This window comes from Thermobia domestica, chromosome 16 (genome assembly GCF_964235325.1).
Source record: "Thermobia domestica chromosome 16, izTheDome1.hap1.1, whole genome shotgun sequence".
NCBI classification, from domain to species: Eukaryota; Metazoa; Arthropoda; class Insecta; order Zygentoma; family Lepismatidae; genus Thermobia; species Thermobia domestica.
Window position 1 is genome coordinate 100,332,402 of NC_137469.1, and position 19,108 is coordinate 100,351,509.

Here is a 19,108-nt window from a genome sequence, read left to right on the forward strand (position 1 = left end):
AGACGCCTCATAGTACTGCATGGAATGTTCCGTTAATAAGGAGCTTATTTTTAAATGAAAAGAAATATCCTAAAATTCTACGATTATGATACAGAAAACACGTGACGAATAGAAATGTTGGCGGAAGATCTGATAAAACGAGGGAAATGAAAGAAAGCAAAAACCTGAAGAAAATCCATGGACACAACGTTGTCTACCACACACTCACTAACAGTCTGAGATTGAATGAGAAAGCTTTTACAACACAGATGCACTCTCCTACTGAACCACCTTATTTTCATGTTTAATTTTCAGTAAGGAACCACTCTTAATAAAGGTATATATATTTTCTTTTATTTTATTCAACTAATTGTATTAATTACCTCGTGATTCGGGATTTTTATATAGTATATGTATCCTATAGTAACAATTTTGAGAATAATTACCCTTGATAGAAGAGTTGAAAACAGCGATTCCGCAGTAAGAATTTCAAATCCATCATCGTCGTCCTCTTCTGCAGAGCTAAAACTGTCACTATGCTCAATAGCGCGGCGAGTTGGACGAGAACTCCTATAATATAATCCAAGATATAGATAATTAGATTTATTCACTCCTGTTCTCATGAATCTTCTTTATTTTACATAATACTATTAATAGCTACAGTAACGCGATTTTAATTAACATATAAAAATTTCATATAATACATAATATTTATTGTTTAATCCATATTGTAACTCCAATTGCATTTAATATTATTCTGTTGAATATACCACATCAATAAAAATCGTTACAACATTTGTTAGTATTCACTGAACCACTAAAAACAAATAATTCAATTACTAAAATAACAATATGGTAATAAAAAATAGTCATAAGCTCATTAATATAGGATATGATTATAACTGAGATAACACTACTGATAAAACAGTTAAGCTTCGGCTTGAAGAACCGTTTTCAAAGTAAGGTTAAATTTCTTCTAATTACACCTGTTTCATTTCAGTTCATGAATTAATTATGTTCTTATTAAGATATTCCTCCTTTTGTTAACTACACATATATGTTAGGGGCAATGTGAAAATTCAACTCCAATCCTTCGTTAATGTACACGACCACGAAAATATTGTAACACAGACACGTTTCTTCTGTATTTTTCATGCATAATCAGTCGCGGGATATACGATTTTTTTTTTTCTTTTACCTCAATCTGTGCATGTGGAATCCCCTGCTTCCATCGTCGTCATGATTGTCGCTATCCCTTCGTTGAAGAGTACTAAATGGGCTGCTGAATACTGAACTCTCATCTTCACTTGCTCCACTCTCACTCAAAAGACTGCTGTAGAATTCATAATACACTTAATAACAATTGATGTGATTGATATAACAGCACTCAATTTAAAAAACATGAACTCACTGTTAAGTTTCAGTATTATGCTCGAAGTAATGAATGACCATTTAATTTTTAAAATACAAAACTGTGAACAACAACAAAAATACACAGAAAACGGCAGAGTAATTTAAAATCAATACAATTTAGCTGAAAATATAGAAAAATGTTTTAATGTATAAAGTGTTTTCAAAAGAAACGGCTGTAATTCTGGAAACCGTGCCAACAAGAAAAAATATTGTGGCACAACTACAGTTTGCAAAAGTACTAGAATAGCGTTCCAGTTATCAATGTACTTGAAATATATCAATGAACTAGGAATTGAAGACGATCATGTATTCAAGTATGCCAAGATCTGTCTCTCTTGAAAAATTCTTGACTATCTTTTATCACGATATATAGCTGCTCTGTATATCTTTTCTGTCCAATTTAGGATTTAGGATTTAGATTTCTGGGCTTTCGGCATCTATGGTCATTTAGCCCGTCACGTATGAGGGATGACGTCCCTTGGCGAGCACGCTATCCGGGAAAAGGGAAGGAAGGAAGCGGCCTGGGACCTATAGATTAGATACCACCCCGGCATTTGAATTGTATGAATGAGGAAAACCCAGGAAAACCTCATTCAGGATGGCTGGTCTGAAAAAGCTTTTTAACACTTTCTCGACCAAGTGCCCCCACCGGTAATCAAACCCGGGGCCGTTCGCACCGAAAACGAGAGCGTTAGAGACTACGCTACGCGGGGCCACATTTTCTGACCAATGAACAGCTGAATATTGTAGATTCAGCACATTAGAACGTGAGCAATTAAAATCACATTAGCAAAACGGTCCTTATGCCCTTTAGGCTAAAGGAAATGGATAATTAATAAAAGTATGTGATTACGGAAGAATTGTTAAAATATAAAATACGAGGAAGAACAAACGGGAGAACTTGACGAAACCCACGCACATGCCCATCACAAACTCAAACCAAAAGTGAGTGTTCTACCACTAAGCCATCACGAATCACGTCCGAAATGTGGTGAAATAGTGACTTACGACCTCGCGTAAGCATCAAGAAAATAATGTACTATTAAAACCGTTGGTTTGATGCTGGAAGATTTTTAGCCCCACATGAGCCTGTGACGTGTTTAAATTTATCTATCATCACATAAATGATAAGAAATGCTGTTAAGTCACCCGACGTATATGTGTACGTTCCACTTAAAGTGTTTTATATACTAACTTCTTTTAAAAATTTTAATGTAGTAGTAGTTCAAACAACACAATACGCATTTATATTCTTTAACTAAAGGAAACTAATATCAACTGAATATGCTTTTATCCAACTAATGGCAAAGCACAACCAGGCAGTCTACTAAAATTCCAAAATGAAATTTCGTGACCTTTTCTTTACCAAACCATAAAATTTTGTAACATTCAAAAACTAATAACAGTGCCTATATTCTTCAGCACTTATCTTTATCTTATCTCTATTTTCAAAGGCTGTTCTTATCTTCTCACAGTTGAATAAATTAGTTAGATGCGTAGGTAGTTTCGGCGATGCGATGCGATGTGCATCGCCACTGCTCAATGATGCCAGCTGAAAAACAGTCTCAAGAGCGAATTTGAATGTGAATTAGGCCGAATTTTCATGCATGCGTTTTGGTAGCGTCTAAAGCGGACAATAGACATTTTTGGCAGTGAATTTTGACGTTTTATACAATAAAATTTTCTAGTTTGTACTTATATTAGTACAAATAAAAAAAATCGTGACCATAAAGCTAGATTTCGTGACTTTTTCTGGACTTTCATGTCCGTTTTCTGATTTCGTAATTTTTTCATGACTTTCGCGACTTTCGTGACCGACAGACACCCTGACAACCAGTCTTATATTTGAATTTCAATCTATTATCACACAACGGATTTATGATAAATCTGTAGTTGATGTTTTAAGAAAAAGCCCTGAAGAAGATGGGAATTCATATTGAAAATTTCGGCAATTACTATATGACAAACGTACACGAAGATTAGTCCAAGTGAATATCAAGTGAGGTCTTCATATCATATGACAAACTGGACGAATGCTATGATTTTTATCAGTAATTGTGAATCAGGTTAAAACAATGGACAGTTTGACCACAACAAACAGACTCGAACTCTTGAAATTTGACAGACGAAACATTTGAGAAGTTTGACGAGACATTCCAAAATCAGAAGGAAATTCACACACTTCACCGGTGTAAGCGAAATACGTTCACGAAAGAATTAAACAATCATAGCTGCAGTACACAGATGCATATTAATCATGATCGGCCGCGTCTAAATAGATTTATCTATGGACAAGCGTTCGCATTTTTTCCCCAACAATTACACCACATTTGCATTCTTGCTTCGCGTTCAGAAGCTAAAATAAAAAATTGTTGACAAACGAAGGAGAAAGGTCGAATTCAGTATTTTTTTTCGAAAGATTGTAAACATAACATTTTCGAGAAAGTACGTGATTACTTTGAAAGTGATTATATTTATAAATAATAAAATTCTGTAAGGAAACTATCTACCTACTTATTCTCAATAACAAAATATTTTATCACCAGAATATTTCCTCTTCCAAACTATAGGTAATACCAATATCCTATAATATCCTACAATTCACTGATGGAAAAAACATACATACATAAATACAATAATAATAATAATAATAATAATAATAATAATAATAATAATAATAATAATAATAATAATAATAACAATAATAATAATAATAATAATAATAACGGTTAACAGTTGATCAGAATAGTACTAAAATTACTCTATTTGTTATCTGTTAATCGTTTACGTTTATTTTCTACATATATCTTAAATAATATGTCACTAATGCTATATGTAAGTTTAGTTTGACAAATGGAAATATTCTGATCATATATGATAATAATATACTTCGTTATTGAAGGCAATATTATCGTAATTCTTTGAATACACATTAATGTAGTAATACTAAGGTATGTACAATGAAATTACAATTTAACTGTTCGTAAAATTATACATTTACAAATCTAATGTGCAGCTGTAACATCTAACGAAATTGTTTGTACGGCAGGTTTATTATTATTATTATTATTATTATTTATTTATTTTAATATGGCAAACTGCGAAATAAACTTAAATTTACACCACAATTTCTAAGTTGTAGTGTTTCCGCCAGCAATAAAACATTAACTTTACTGTTTTACGTGGACATGAAATAACAGAAATAAACGATTTTTGTATTTAATAAACACGTCTAAGTGTGAAAAGCAATGACAATCTTTATATTTAAATACTAACTTTATCAATGTACGATTGGCTATGACGGTAAAAGGTTTTGAGTGTATCCACAAGGAGCTTTTTATTAAAAATAAATAAATAAAAACGGGAATTGGCATCACGCAGCCCACGAAGTGAACCTAAACGTAACATAATTTCACACAAACGTTAATATCTCAATTCATATTGTAGCTAACTGATGCCCAGATCAAGTTTGTTCTTCTACTTTTTTAAAACTTGCAAGTCGAACACTGCTTGTCTATCACTTCGGACGTACGAAAAGAACAGTGGCATGAAATAACACTTGCATAGTGTTTATGATTTATGAAATCCTGGCCCCAGAGCTTGAAACAACAGGACGGACACAAAAAAAAAAAAAAAAAAGTACCGTTAAGTCCCATGTTTTCGCGAGCTATCTAATTTCCCAAAAGTAAGCCGAAGTCTTGCAATTCGAAAGACAACTGAGGTGCTTTATTTCCATATGCTATAAAAAGTCGAAGTATCCAGGTCTCTTTGTCGTCAATTTTACGTCCAGTCTTCAGTAATATGGTATGCAGTAAATAGTGAATTGATATGTATTATTGAGAAGAGGCAGCTAAAGGAAAACGTAGGGTTCTCGAGAAGAGAACTAAGTGAGATCAAAAGAGAACCCTTGTATCATGAAGGAAAGACTGTGCTGTTTTCTTATAAAAATACCTTACTTCGGAAATCATAATCATAGATAAATCACATTTTGCGATTGAATTTATCGTTTGCAACGCAATTCTATCGTTTTGTGCAGCAAATTGCGATGCGATAACGTTTCAAGAAAACGATGGTATAACTTGAATTTTCTTTTCTTTAATATATCTAATTTTCATCATTAATAAATTAATTTCCTCATAGCACTGACCCTTTGCGTATTATACAATAATAATAATAAAAACAACATAACTCACCTCATTCGTTTCGGCTGTCCAAATCTACCTCCACGATGCCAACTTTCTGGCCTAATTGGTTCTTCTTGACGTTCTACACTATTGGCTCGAGGCGTCACATATCCTCCACCTTCAACTGCAATGGGAATGATGAATTCACGAGGTGATTTCCGTATGGGTTCTGGCCCTCGCCCTGACGATATGGCACTATCTGTATCTGAGTCCTGTGTGCTTTGACGAGATAAACTTTCTCGTCCCGGCCGCTGTTGACGCTGAACTGGAGGCACGGCGGGTGGCCGCGGAGGAGCAGCTGCCCCAGCTGATGACGGTTCATCGTTCTTTTCCACTTGAATAGGGATAATCCTCTCAGTTGATTTTGGTTTAGGCGGTGGTTCCAAGGACATAGATCTGAATGACATTGGGCGGTGGATATCTTCTCTACTGGCTGCAGCAACTGGGAATGCAACTTCCGATCGTTGATTTCTTAGTTGACGATCATCTTTCTGTCCACTACCAACCATATGTTCGACTTCTGTATGGAATATTGGTTTTGTGTCTTTCGGCTGATTCAATTGAATTTCTGCTTTTGATGTTCTTCGAGGTAACGTCGCAGATTTAGATCCTGCAGTGTTCAGAGTGATTTCAACGGCACTCTTTTTCTTCTTCTTCTCGATCTTTGGAGTGGTATCGGTCTTGGCACTGATATCTTCTTTCTGTTTATCTATATTATTTTCTTTCTTATCATTTGAAATACCTGACACTTCTCGTGTTACACTCTGAGATCGTGGTCGCAGAGTAATTGTCAAGGAAGCATCAACATCATTTGATTTTACGGGGCTGGCCTTTGCTTTGTTAGATACAGGTACCTCATCGAAAGGAAACTTTGTCTCGGGACTAGACACTTGCATTGTTGCAACTTTTGTTTCATTTGGCGATACTTTCATTTTCACGGGTTTCCTTCCGGCATCCGTTGGAGACAAGGGAGAAAGGGGAGATGATGTGGAAGAACCAGATTTTGTTCTGGACCGTTCTTCCAATTTCGGAACAGGGGGTTTCGCTGCTTTGTTTGAGCCAGCAGGTATAGGAGGTGTGGTAGTGACCACTCCTTTATTCGTTGTACTTTCGTTGGCATCAGGCTTGCTTTCTTTACCAGCACTTTCTTTTAATTTCTTGATTTTTGCCTCTTCTTGTATTGCTTTATCTGTTAACTGAAGAGCAGGAACTAATTTCAGGTCTTCTTCACTTTCCTTAGGTATTTCCTTAATGTCTTCTGCTTTGTTTTCAACTTCACTCGGAGAAATCTCCTTTTCTTCCTTTTCAGACTTACTCTCGGCCTTTTCAAGTTGTTTTTGGTTATCCTCTACAGCTCCACTATCTTGTTCTGCAGTTGGTACTGATGGAGTTTCATTTTTAGCTTGATCCGGAATAATTACGCGACCTGTAATATCCTTCTTCATTTCTGGTTTCTCAGATTCTTTCTTTACTTCACTAGCGGTGGAAGACTTGTCATCAGACTTTTTGGCATCATTTGACTGTTCAAATGCCTTTTTGGCACTTGAAACTTTCACACCAGGAAGAGTGACGGCTGGCTTCTTCTCGAAAGCTTTCTTTGCATCACTAACTTTGATACCAGGTATAAATACCTTCTTTGGTTTTTCTGTTGTAGGAGACTTATTAAGTTCTTGACTCTGGAAGCGCTCTGCCGTTTCGAACACACGTGATTTTCTTCGTTCCATTGTTCTGGTTGGTGATGCTGTATCTGGCGTGGAAGATCCTGAAGTTTCGGTACTTGATCCCAATTTAGCAAGATCTCCTCGACTTTTCCTAACAACCTTTTTCTTGGTTTCTCCCGTAGCTTTGGCCTTCTCTTCAGTTGCTTCTTGAGTATCAGTAGCAATTTTTGAGGCAGGTTTTTCACTCTCACTTTCACACACCTTATCACTAACATCTGAACTTATCTGACTAGACTCTGTGTTATTCGATATAGTTTCAAGGGATTTCGTATCAGTTTCATTCGAAGTTTCACTTACAGGGGCCACTGTTTCTGGGGGCTTTTCTGGAGAGTCTTTCGTGTCTGACTTAGTTTCACTCTTTTTCTTTTTCTTTAAAGTCTTAACCTTTGCTTCACTTGAAGCAGTGGCAGCAACCGTATCATTATCCTTAGTTTCTTCCGGTAATTTTGGCACAGAAACTTCTGGTACTTCTTTCTTAACTTCACTAGACTCTTTTGAAACTTCTTGCTGCTTCACAGCCACTTCATCTTTTATACCTTCTGAAGCTACTGCGGAAGGTTTTGGTTCAGACTTCTTTTTCACGGATTTCTTTCGCTCTTTCACTGTTTTCACTTTTGGTTTCTCTTCTACACTGTCTGTTTGAGTTCTATTCTCAGTTTCATTACTAGACACCACACTACTAGGAACAACAGCAGTTTCTTCAGTCACTTTATCAACAGTAGAGGGAACACTATTATTCGTTGATATATCTCCCAAAGAAATATCTACATCCATAGAAGAGTCTTCCTTCGTTACACATTTAGCACCATCACTATCTGGACTTGACTGCACTTCGTTTGACTTCACTGTCTTGTTAGGCTCACTTACACTCACTTTATTCTCTACACTCTCAGCTTTGTCCGTTTTCTTAGGTGTATCTTCCTTTTCAATCTCTTTTCTCTTCGGACCTGTTTCCCCGCTTGCGCATTCTTCCAATTTTCTTTTTTGTGCATCTTTTTCGCTTCTTTTCTTACTTTTCTCCTCCACAAAGTCCTTAATTTTCTTTTCTACATCTGGATAGTCAAGTTCCATAAGACTACCCACCGAGTGGGATCGCGTAAACATTTCACTTCCAACACCTGATGTTGATCGGGATTGCTGGCTACCGCTTGCACCCTACAAATGACAAGAAAGGTCTTAGTAAAATGACAAAATACTCTTTTTAAACATATCTTGTACGTACGTTCGAAAAAGAGTTACGAAAAAATCATGTTTACTTAATAGTAAGCCTCTCTGTATGACCGAAATAATAAACCTTGTTTAAACTTAATGGATAACAAAAAGTTTATTTATATTAAGTGAGTTTGATATTTTCTTTTTCGACCATTTCAACTTGAGATATTTGCTGAGGACCTCGTCACGAGGAAGAATAAGTTTCAGAAGAAAATTCAAACTAATATTTCAATATCACATACCTTGATGTTCTTTGATTTTGGTTTATGAAATAACTCGCTCATTTTCAGTTATGAAATAAACTGAAGAAACCTTACGCTTTCTTGTTGTGACCTAAAACTGTCGTATTTGAGTCATAATAAAGAGTGAAAGATTAATATTGAACTGGTCAACGCTTCCAACTTCGAGAGGGTCCACCACATCTGTATCAGAGTTGTTGAATCCCAAATTTATCTTACTGCAAGAATCAAAATAGTGAGTTTTCCATATCATAAAACATCTACACGGATTTGGGATTTGTCAACACTAATACAAATTGATGGACCGATCTTTTAATCAGTTTATTATCTCCTCGAATATAACACATGTAGGACAGAACAAGAGAACGTTAATATTTATTAGTTTATTTCTATTTACTCAAGATTAAGGCGGGAGCTCATGTGGTTCTAGGTCCCCTCTCATATAGCCCCGCTGCTGAAAAAGACGTTAAACTCAGAATCAACCCAACTCAATTATTCAAGATTAAACTGCAGTCTAAGAACATCATCAAAATATGTGATATTGAAATAACACTTCGAATTTTCTTCTAAAACCACTTTCTCCTAACGAAGTCCTCAGCAAACATCTGAAGTTGAAATGATCGGAAAAGAAAAAATTAAGCGCATTTAAGCTAAATAAAATTTTATTATCATATAGTTATTCTAATATATGGATGCATACAACCAATATGAATCCTTTAAATATTTTTCTTTAAATTTAGTGAAATTACAGCAGATTAATCAACAAGCGGGAAGGTTAAACAAAATTCGAACTTGCTTATTTCCATACAACACAAAGGAGGTCGGGTAGGCATAATAGAAGTTATATTTACCTATTATAAACCTTAACTGTTAATACAAGTTTACCCTCATGCTCGCCTTTCTTTACCTGTCAAGGATCTACCGTCTTGCTCTAATGAGAAGTCAACAGAATTTCATAACAAAGGTAATTAACTGAATACTAAATATCTAGGTAATCAAGCCATAATTACTCAGAGGTCAGATAAAGTCCTTAATTTTCAGATATCTACACTCTTTTGAGCCACGGGGAAAAAGAGTCAAGTTACTTTGCCCCTGTTCTTAGTGACTATCAGATAACACAATAGTAGAGGAAGCATTATTTTGCCCCTGCTCTTAGTGACCATCAGGTAACACCATATAGAGGAAAGATTATAAGTGTGTTTGTAAACTGCATTATCACTGAAAACTATTTTATCTTTTTGGTATTACGAAAGACATTGATTGATTAAGGTTTTGTATCCATTATTTTTTATTTTTTTCTCCTCAAATCAAGAGGAGAAATTTTACTTTTTAAAATATTTTATTATTATTTTTAAATCTTTGGACATGAAGGCACGAAAGTTGCTATGTAACAAAATTTTGCTTCAGCGAATTTGAATATAACACTTGCACTTCAATGTAAAGGAAGCAGAGATTGCGGACACAAAATATTGCCTCTATAACATTCGACTATTTATTAACAAATAAATAAACCAACATCTTTGCTATTGATAATGCTTCGTTTGCATTTACATACTAACCACAACAAAACCACAACAAATATACGATTATATGATATATATATATATATATATATATATATATATATATATATATATATATATAAATGTGAAAATATTTAAGATTCTAGAATATACCTCAGCATCTTCTTTAGGTACCACCAATTTCTCGCTCCCTGCAGGCGGAGGAGCCAAACACAGCAGTAGATCCAGACGAACGGGAGTTTGATTAGCTAAGTCTTCAGCAACCTCCAAACATGATTCGCAGTAACCTTCATTCACCCACCAATGAGAACAAATTTGTTCAATATTTGCTCTCTTCGCTGGATTTACAGTGAGCATATCTTTTATCAGAGGAGATGCAGCTGAAATGAACAAAATATTATTTATTCTTTTAATAGTATTTTAGTTTTAACATTTCCTACTACATTAAACGCGATAGTTTAATATAAATATATTATGCTAATGAGTAATATTCAAAAAGTTAAGAATAGTTTTTATTTTCTTAAGATTGATGTAAATAAAAATGTTTGTATGTTTAATCAAAACTGGACTTAGGGAGATGCAAATGTATGTCACTACACAGGAAGCAAAATCACAGACATCGTCAAACCTGTTGATGACGGTATTTGGATAGGGTAGCTATGGACTGGAATCAATGGGAGAATTCAGAAGCAGCATATTATCTAAATGAAACCGTGCTCCACATGTCAGCCACTGTGGTGGGCTAAAGTGAACGTGTTGGGCATAGCCAAATTTGAAACTAAAATACTTAATTATTTGCACCACAATGGTGGAGTGCCCTGAATGGACAGTCCCAAGAAGTATTTAAATTAATTAATTAACAGAAGTTATGTAAATGAATTATATGAATTACTTGTGATTACTTAAAACATTTAAGATATAAAAGAAATATTCGGTAGAGCTTTAAAAAAAAATTAAGTGATTTGAAATATACAAAATACTCTTTAACTCAGGTAATCAGTGGCTTTACTTCAACTCAGATGCTCCATTGAAATGGTCAGGTTACAACCATACACCCTTCTCTGTACATGTTCTTGCCATGCTGTAAAAGAAAAACATATGCGAAATTTCCACATACCTTATTTGATGTCTGGAATCCATACAAGAAAGACTTCCGTGTAATTTTGTTGAATATTTAATGGTGATAAAGTAAACACTCCACTCCTCCACAGAAATCATACAGATTTTAAACACTGATATTCACACACACATATAAAAAAAATATTTTATATTCACACGCATATTAAATCGAAGTGACCGGTCGATAAAAAAAATATTTTTTTATGAAAATTTGGCCATTATATATTTCTGTTCATAGTTCGTGCACGTATCGTTTTGACGCGTTCTTCATTGTCTTCTTCCTTCAGTCCTTTCTCTTCTCACTGAAGTTCGCTCGGCATCCTGAAACCTCCTAGAAGGTATAAATTGCTGCTACTGGGCGCTGCTCTGGTTGATTCTCCGCTGCACTGGTGTCTCTCTCTTAGTATCTCTGGATCCATTTGAAGACATCTGGTTTATGCAGTGTTACTGAATAATTATCATCTGAATTGCCTCAAAGTCTCTGAAAATGTTCTGATTCTACGATCCAGTTCCAAAGTTCTCACTCATCGGCCACATACGACGCACTTAAAATTTTACTTTTCGAATTTTATATATATATCACACGGCAAACTACATATGAGAGTTATACGCTAGTAGCCATTGTCCTAGCTGCAGATTCAAAACTCAGTCTCTGCATCTATAAAAAAATATTCTAACTCTCTTTTTTTTTTAAAAAAAAAAAACATCTCGTCTCGCAACATGTGTTTCCCGTAAAGCACAGTTAAGTTCTGAGATGACGTTAAATTCTGAGAAAGACTTACTAGAGTTGATATTTCAGATCGAGACGAAAGAAAGAAAAAAAAACTCAATCTCGAGTAACGTCGCAATTCGGCTATTTAAAATGTGCCTATCTCACAAAACAGACCATTGTCACGATGAGTCTTGCACTAACTGTCACAGAGGATGACCTCTGTATATCGCGTCTTAACACCAACTAACTCGCTCCTTCCCTGTCAAACAGTTTTCTTTCAGAGAAAAGAACATGATTTTGCAAGGCTCGCTCCTGACCTACCCAAAATTCAATGTATAGACCCTTTTCGCGGACCCTAATGGTTTTGTCGCCAAAATGTCTGGGTAGTACACTTTCATGTAATCTTTCATTTATTCTTAGATTATTATTGCTTGTCATCTGTATTGAGTTTGACCACTGGATAGAGGAAATACTAAGCTTTAAAACGGTGTATCATACACTTTGTTATTCAAATGTTAAATACTTGTTTTCGTATTGTTTTCCCCGGCGTCACTGTACATTTTCTTTGTAAACAATCTTCCTTGCCGAACCAGTCCATGTGCGTTTGTTTACATCGCCAGAGTACTCTAGCGGTGATCTCTCGCAACCTCCACATACACATTTGTTCATGGTTTTTCACTTTTTTTACACAATAATTATCATGAATCAACAATATATTCTATATTACATTGTACCTAATATTCCTCTGATTATATTTACATAGGATTCCAGCAGTGACATTCAATTTAGAATTAATAATCAATAAAGATACACATATCGACTGCTATGACATTCACGGTACTGCGTATCGCTGTCGTCTCAATTACAGCAATGTCAACACCAAGCACAGTAAAGTAATAAGCTTTTGTTTTAAAGTTAAGGTAACAACGAAAAATCTTTTCTGACCAAAATTACATCTTATCTTACATTTCTACAATTCTAAATATGTAATAATGCTAAGATATGACTGCATTCATAATTTTCAATGGGGGGAAAACCCACTCGCAGGAAGAGCAGAAGCTCTTCCTTGTCGAAACCGCGCTTTAAAGAAAAAAAAATATAGGATAGTTTTCTGGCGGGATCCAACTGACGCTTTCGAAGTTTCTAGTGTCAAAAATGGTCACTTGAAGAAAATCTAACACCTTATTGTTCCCAAGAATTCTAACCCACTTGCTAAAATATCTGAGCAGAAATATACAAAGGTAATGGGATAGGATCTATGTCGCCAGGCCACTATCTGCAGCAACATTAGCAACTCTGCTCACTTCTACCTAACTAAGTTAGAAGTATGATTTAAATATATGACCTAGATAAAATTTCTCTCATACCACAATTCTTCTTTAACCTTAGATAGCAATCCTGGGTGCATGTACACAGCTTTTAACTGCTACGGAACATTTTTGTTTTTTTTTTTTTTTTTTTTTTAAACTCAGTGGTGCTTTTCCAAGTTAAGTTTTCTTTCCTACATATATTTTTATATTCCAAATGACAATGTTTAATTCACCTATTTTATATACTATTTAACCTAGCATTACATATATATATATTCTTAATTAACCTATAGATATGTAAATTATTCTAATATTATGCAAAAATTTCGGGTGAAATTAACATAAAAATTTTAAATAGAAAATAGCTATATGTGTGCCTCTTATAACATCCCCCTTTGAAATTTTTAATGTATTCCTAAGTACATTTAAAATTTCAACACCTCTACATATTAAATAACCTGATATATCTACATACATATACAAGTAATTATTGCTACAAACAAATCTAACCTCTAAATAGTAAAATGTATACTAACAGAGCTATCTGAGTCTGAACGTGAATACATTTTTCTTCTTTTCTTTTCTCTCGAGAGTACCTCAAGTTCGTATTGTTAACCGCACTACCTGTCTCAGACTTCCTGCGGTGTCCTTGCCTTGTATCGTTTGATCAGGTAGGCGTTTCTCCTACATTTCTCTTCTTTTGTCACAGGGTCACCCAAAACATAAACATTGTGTTCTGTCTTCTTCAGGATAGAAAAAGGCCCGGAATATAAGAGCAACATTTTCCTTGTAATTCCTGAAAATGCATCAGATTTTGGGAATACCCTAATTAAAACAAGTTCTCCTACCTCGTATTGCACTGTTGCATGCCGTTTATTAAATTCCCTCTTTCTTTTTTCTGCACTTTTCTTTAGATTTCGGGATGCTATCTCTACATAATACTCTATGTCCTTTCTATCTTCTATCTCTGGAATTTCAAATAATCGTGCGATGTCTTTTGACATTGTTTGTCCAAAATGTACCTCATATGGACTAAGGTTTGTTGACAAGTGTTTGGCCGAATTCAAACACTTCTCCACCTTCGTTAAAAATTTTGGCCATTGAGTCTGTCTGTCGTGACAGTACTTTCTCAGCATTCGAACTGTGGATTTGACACTCACTTCTGCCATATTTCCCTGGGGATAATAAGGCGTACTAGTAATGTGTTTTAGCCCTAATTCTCTCATCTCGTTTATCCATCTCTGAGATTTAAATTGAGTCCCATTATCAGTTAACACATAATCCACATTTGGACATAGTTTTAGGAACTCTCTAAGCTTTCTAATGGCCGAACATGACGTAGCTGTCTTGCATGCATATAGGCCGATCAATTTCGAAAAAGCATCCATGCAGACTAATACATATTTTACATTACCAACCCCCCTTGGAAGTGGCCCTAACCAATCTAAACATATCAACTGATTTGGTCTGTCTACTAGCACTGGATTCAGTGGTCCAGGTTGGTAACACTGAGGCGGTGATGCCTTTTGACATATGTCACATGATGTTGTATATTTTCTGATGATGTTCCTCATCTTAGGCCAAACGAAATATTCAGAAAGAAGAGGAAAAAGCTTGCTTGCAGATAAGTGACCTCTCTCGTCATGGTAGTACTGCAGCAAAGGTTCTACCAGCACTTCGGGAATACAAATGCGCAGACCGTTACAATCGCGTTTACACAATCTTCCGTTACTTATTTCGTAAGTGTGCTTATCACTTCTTATCTTCTTACTAACGTCTCCGCTCTCTATACACTTCTTTATTTTTCCACAGAATGCATCAGATGATTGCATTTCAGGAAGGATTGTGATCAACTTGCGCAGTTCCCCGGGAATCCCTGTCAAAATTGTCATCAATGACTCTTTTATCTCTAGTTTTCTATTAACATCGAACTCTTTTCCTGTGTTAGGGGGGTATCTCGAAAAATGATCACTTAAATTCTGTTTTGAAGGCACATACTCGAATTCGAAGTCTAGCATGCTTAACGCTAACACGAACCTTGCTATACGTTGATTAGTTATTCTACACAACAAAATAAATTTTATCGATAAGTGGTCAGATCTAATCTTGAACCTGTTCCCTATCAAATAGTGCTTGAATTTGTTTACACCATCTATTATCGCAACAAATTCCTTCTCCGTTATCACATAGTTGCGTTGAGCAGCGTTAAAAATTCGCGATGTCATTTCGATAATTCTAATGTTGCCATCATCATCTATTTGATATAAGTGCGCAGAACAGCTGACGTCTGAAGCATCGCATTCAAGAATAAATTGTTTGTCCGGAAGGGGCTTCTTTAACACCACATCTTCCTGAAAGATTTCCCTTATTTTTCGAAATGCCTCCTCATGAATATCAGTCCATTGAAATTTTGCTCCTTTTTTCAAAAGTTGAAATAAAGGAAAAAGGACTTCTGCATACTTTGTACTAAATATGCGATAAAACTGACAATACCCAATGAAACTACGCAATTCTTTCACATTTCTGGGCCTCCTAAATGTCATTATCTTCTCAAGTTTCTCAGGGCACTTTCCTATCCCATCTGGGGACAAGTTATATCCCAAGACGCTAATTTCTCGTCTCGCAAATTCACATTTCTTCAGACGTAAAGTCATGCCTGCTGCTTTAATTTTGCCTAACGCAATGTCTATATGACGTATATGTTCGTCAAAAGACGAACTTCCAAGGATGACGTCATCAACATAATTACCGCAAAACTCTCTGCACTCTGAGAGAATTGAATCAATCGCTCTCACACATGATGAAAGAGATTGCTTTGTGCCGAAAGGTAGCTTTTGGAATACGTAAGAAATTCCATTATGTAAAAATCCTAAGTACTTTTGACTGTCAGATTTTACTCGTATTTGCAGAAATGACTCTACACAATCGATTGAAGTTTTCCAACGTTTATCACATAGGTCTCTTAGTGTACTAAGTGCTGGGACTGGCTGATCCCTTTGACTAACAGTGACCTCTGCCAAACGTCTCGCATCCAAACAAATACGAACAGTTCCGTCCTTTTTTGGAACTACAACAAGCGGGCTGGTGTAGCAAGTCTCAGATTTTCTAATTATTTTCCATGCTTCCCACCGATTAATGATGTTAGTCACCTGATTTCTAAACTTCAATGCATATGGATACATTTTAGCTTTGAATTTCCCTTCTTCACGCAATTCTATACTGTGTTCATATCCCTTTATACACCCTGGTTTTAAATCGAACACTTCTCTATGCTTCATTAACACTTCTTTTAATTTCTGCTTTTCGACCACACTGAGGTCAGTGTACCCTTCTACGAGGCTAGAAATCTCAGCTGGTGTGACTTTAGTTTGTACTTTATTCCATTCATGCGGGCTGTACACTACATTGGCAAGTTCAGTAGCTGTCGGATATTTTCCATCATCCAGATGGGTTCTGAGAGAAGTCATCTCCTTACTATGCCCTTCTCTATTTCTTACATCATCCATCTGAAATGCATAGATAGGTTCTATACCCGTTTCGCCCATTTCGCCTATTTCGCCCATTTCGCCTATTTCGCCCATTTCGCCTAAGGGAAATGAATATAAAAATCTCTCTTCATCTTCAAATTCTAAAGTCAAACTCCTGACCACTAACTCACTCTCTTCAATTTCTACATCTCGAAAACTAACCTGAACCTCAGTTGGTGAATTTAGTCTCAAAACTCCCACATTATAATCTAGCACAGCCTTGCTCTCAGCAAAGAACTGTGACCCAATAATCAAGGGACGATTTAATCCTTGTACAATTAATCCCACAGTATAGAATTCTTGATTACTAAATGTCATTACTAACATCACTTGTCCAAGGATTTTGGCTATAGATTTTCCAAAAGCCGAACTAACCTTTATATTGTTTGCTTTTAGGAATGCAGGGGGTGGAGTGGTATTCTTTACCTGTGCCCATAAGTCACTACTAATTGCACTAACACTTGCTCCGCTGTCAAGAAGACCACATATTTTTTTACCAAATAAACAAGTTTCTACTTCTGGTAACGTTATAACGTTATTGGTAGGTACATTCTCCCTTTCATCTGTTTCCAATAAATCTCGAAAAATGGCATTTGATTCATCAAAAAGACATTTATTTAATTTAATCTCTTTTCCACCTCTCAAAAGCAAGCATAATTCTTTATCTTTACCTTTGGCACTTTTATCATCCGAAAAATATTGTTTATTAATAATTTTGTCACATTGTATGCAATCTCGGCTATTATTTTCTAATCCCATAATTTCTAACTGTTTGACAAGAGTTTCGCATTCTCCCTTACTATGTTCAGCATGATAAGAACTATCCTCATTACGCACACTACTAGGTAAAAATTTAGCACTATCAGATAGAGAACAGTTATCTGTAGCTCCTAGACAGCGTGCGTACGTTTCTCACTGTCTAGAAACTGTTTGTCTCATATTCCGGGGGCTCTGTGACCTAGATCTCTGGTTTTCACTTTCATTAGAAGAACCGTTACCCCTACTGAATTCTAGATTGTTAACTTGCTCTTCACCAGAGTATGATCTCCTCCGACCTCTGGGATTATTCCTGCCCCTGAAGGAACCTCGGTTGTTTGAACGACCCTGAGACCTTTCATTGTTATTATTCTCACCATTTCTATCCCTTGGTGGCCATGTCGTTCCATGGTTGCCAAATTGCCTACTCGTGTTCCCTCTACCTCTCTGTGTATTTCCACCACGATTCTGATTATTGCGATTCTTTCGTGGAGAATATGGGCGATGTCTATACGATGTACCGCTAGACCTTTCACTATCGCTTTCTTCTATTGACATCATATTAATCCCCCTTCTAATGTTATTGTTTCCGCTATTATTTTGATACGTCACTTGCAATTCTGCCACCAGACCAACCAATTCTTCAATTGTTTTTGGTTTGGATGATATCAGAGACCTGTAAATCCAAGATGGCAGTTGTCTTGGCAGTATCTTTAAAAGTACTTGCGGTTCTAATGGCGGCGATAAAATACTATTTTTATGCAGCAAGTCTAAAAGGTACTCCGTGGGAAGCCTATTTGAGCGGCTATCAAACCGAGCCGTTAGAATGGTCGCACGTAAGTTCGCCAACTTCTCTTCGCTCAGATAGGTCCGTTTGAAATGCATGATAAAATCTTGATACGTCTTGCACTTAATTAGAGTTACTTGAGCCCATTGCAGTGATGTATTTCTAAAGCATTTCGAGACAAACTGTAGTTTTCGATCTTCCGGTACTCCCGTGAGATCAAAATAATTATCGAGCTCGACAAGAAAATTATGAGACTGCAGTTCACTTTCTAAACCAGAGAATATAGGAAGAGACAGATCACGATGCATCAGTCCCACAGCTGATGCTAGCTGGCACGTAGAGACAGGCGGCTGAGCGTTTGACGATACGCGGGATTCTGTCTCGTCTCGAAAAACAAAACAAGGAGCGTCTCGAGAGGTACCGGGTTGGTTATTGTTTATTCTTTCACCTCTGTCATCAATTTCTCGAACCGATTTCTTTAAAGAAGCAAGTTCTTTCTCTAATTTGGTGCAAACAGAAGTAATATTCTGTTGTATCTCTTGCATACCATCCCGATATTCGCTCCGCACCTCTTCAAGCTGGTTTTCGTGACCAATTTCTTCGCGTAATCGACCCATTTCTTCTCT

At 36.0% G+C, this 19,108-nt stretch overlaps 1 protein-coding gene across 6 annotated transcripts in view; it reads right to left on the bottom strand.

Moving 5' to 3' along the window:
- Positions 1 to 19,108, bottom strand: part of Nuak (Nuak family kinase 1) — a 308,387-nt gene that overhangs the window by 42,861 nt on the left and 246,418 nt on the right. For 5 of the 6 annotated variants that reach the window (XM_081742810.1, XM_081742811.1, XM_081742815.1 and 2 more), the window contains 4 exons: positions 10,425 to 10,651; positions 5,586 to 8,452; positions 1,178 to 1,312; positions 426 to 549 (listed from right to left, as the gene is read on the bottom strand). In XM_081742810.1, coding sequence (XP_081598936.1) covers positions 426 to 549; positions 1,178 to 1,312; positions 5,586 to 8,452; positions 10,425 to 10,651 — 3,353 coding nt within the window. The remainder of the gene's footprint in view (positions 1 to 425; positions 550 to 1,177; positions 1,313 to 5,585; positions 8,453 to 10,424; positions 10,652 to 19,108) is intronic. The other variant, XM_081742812.1, reaches the window with a different exon arrangement.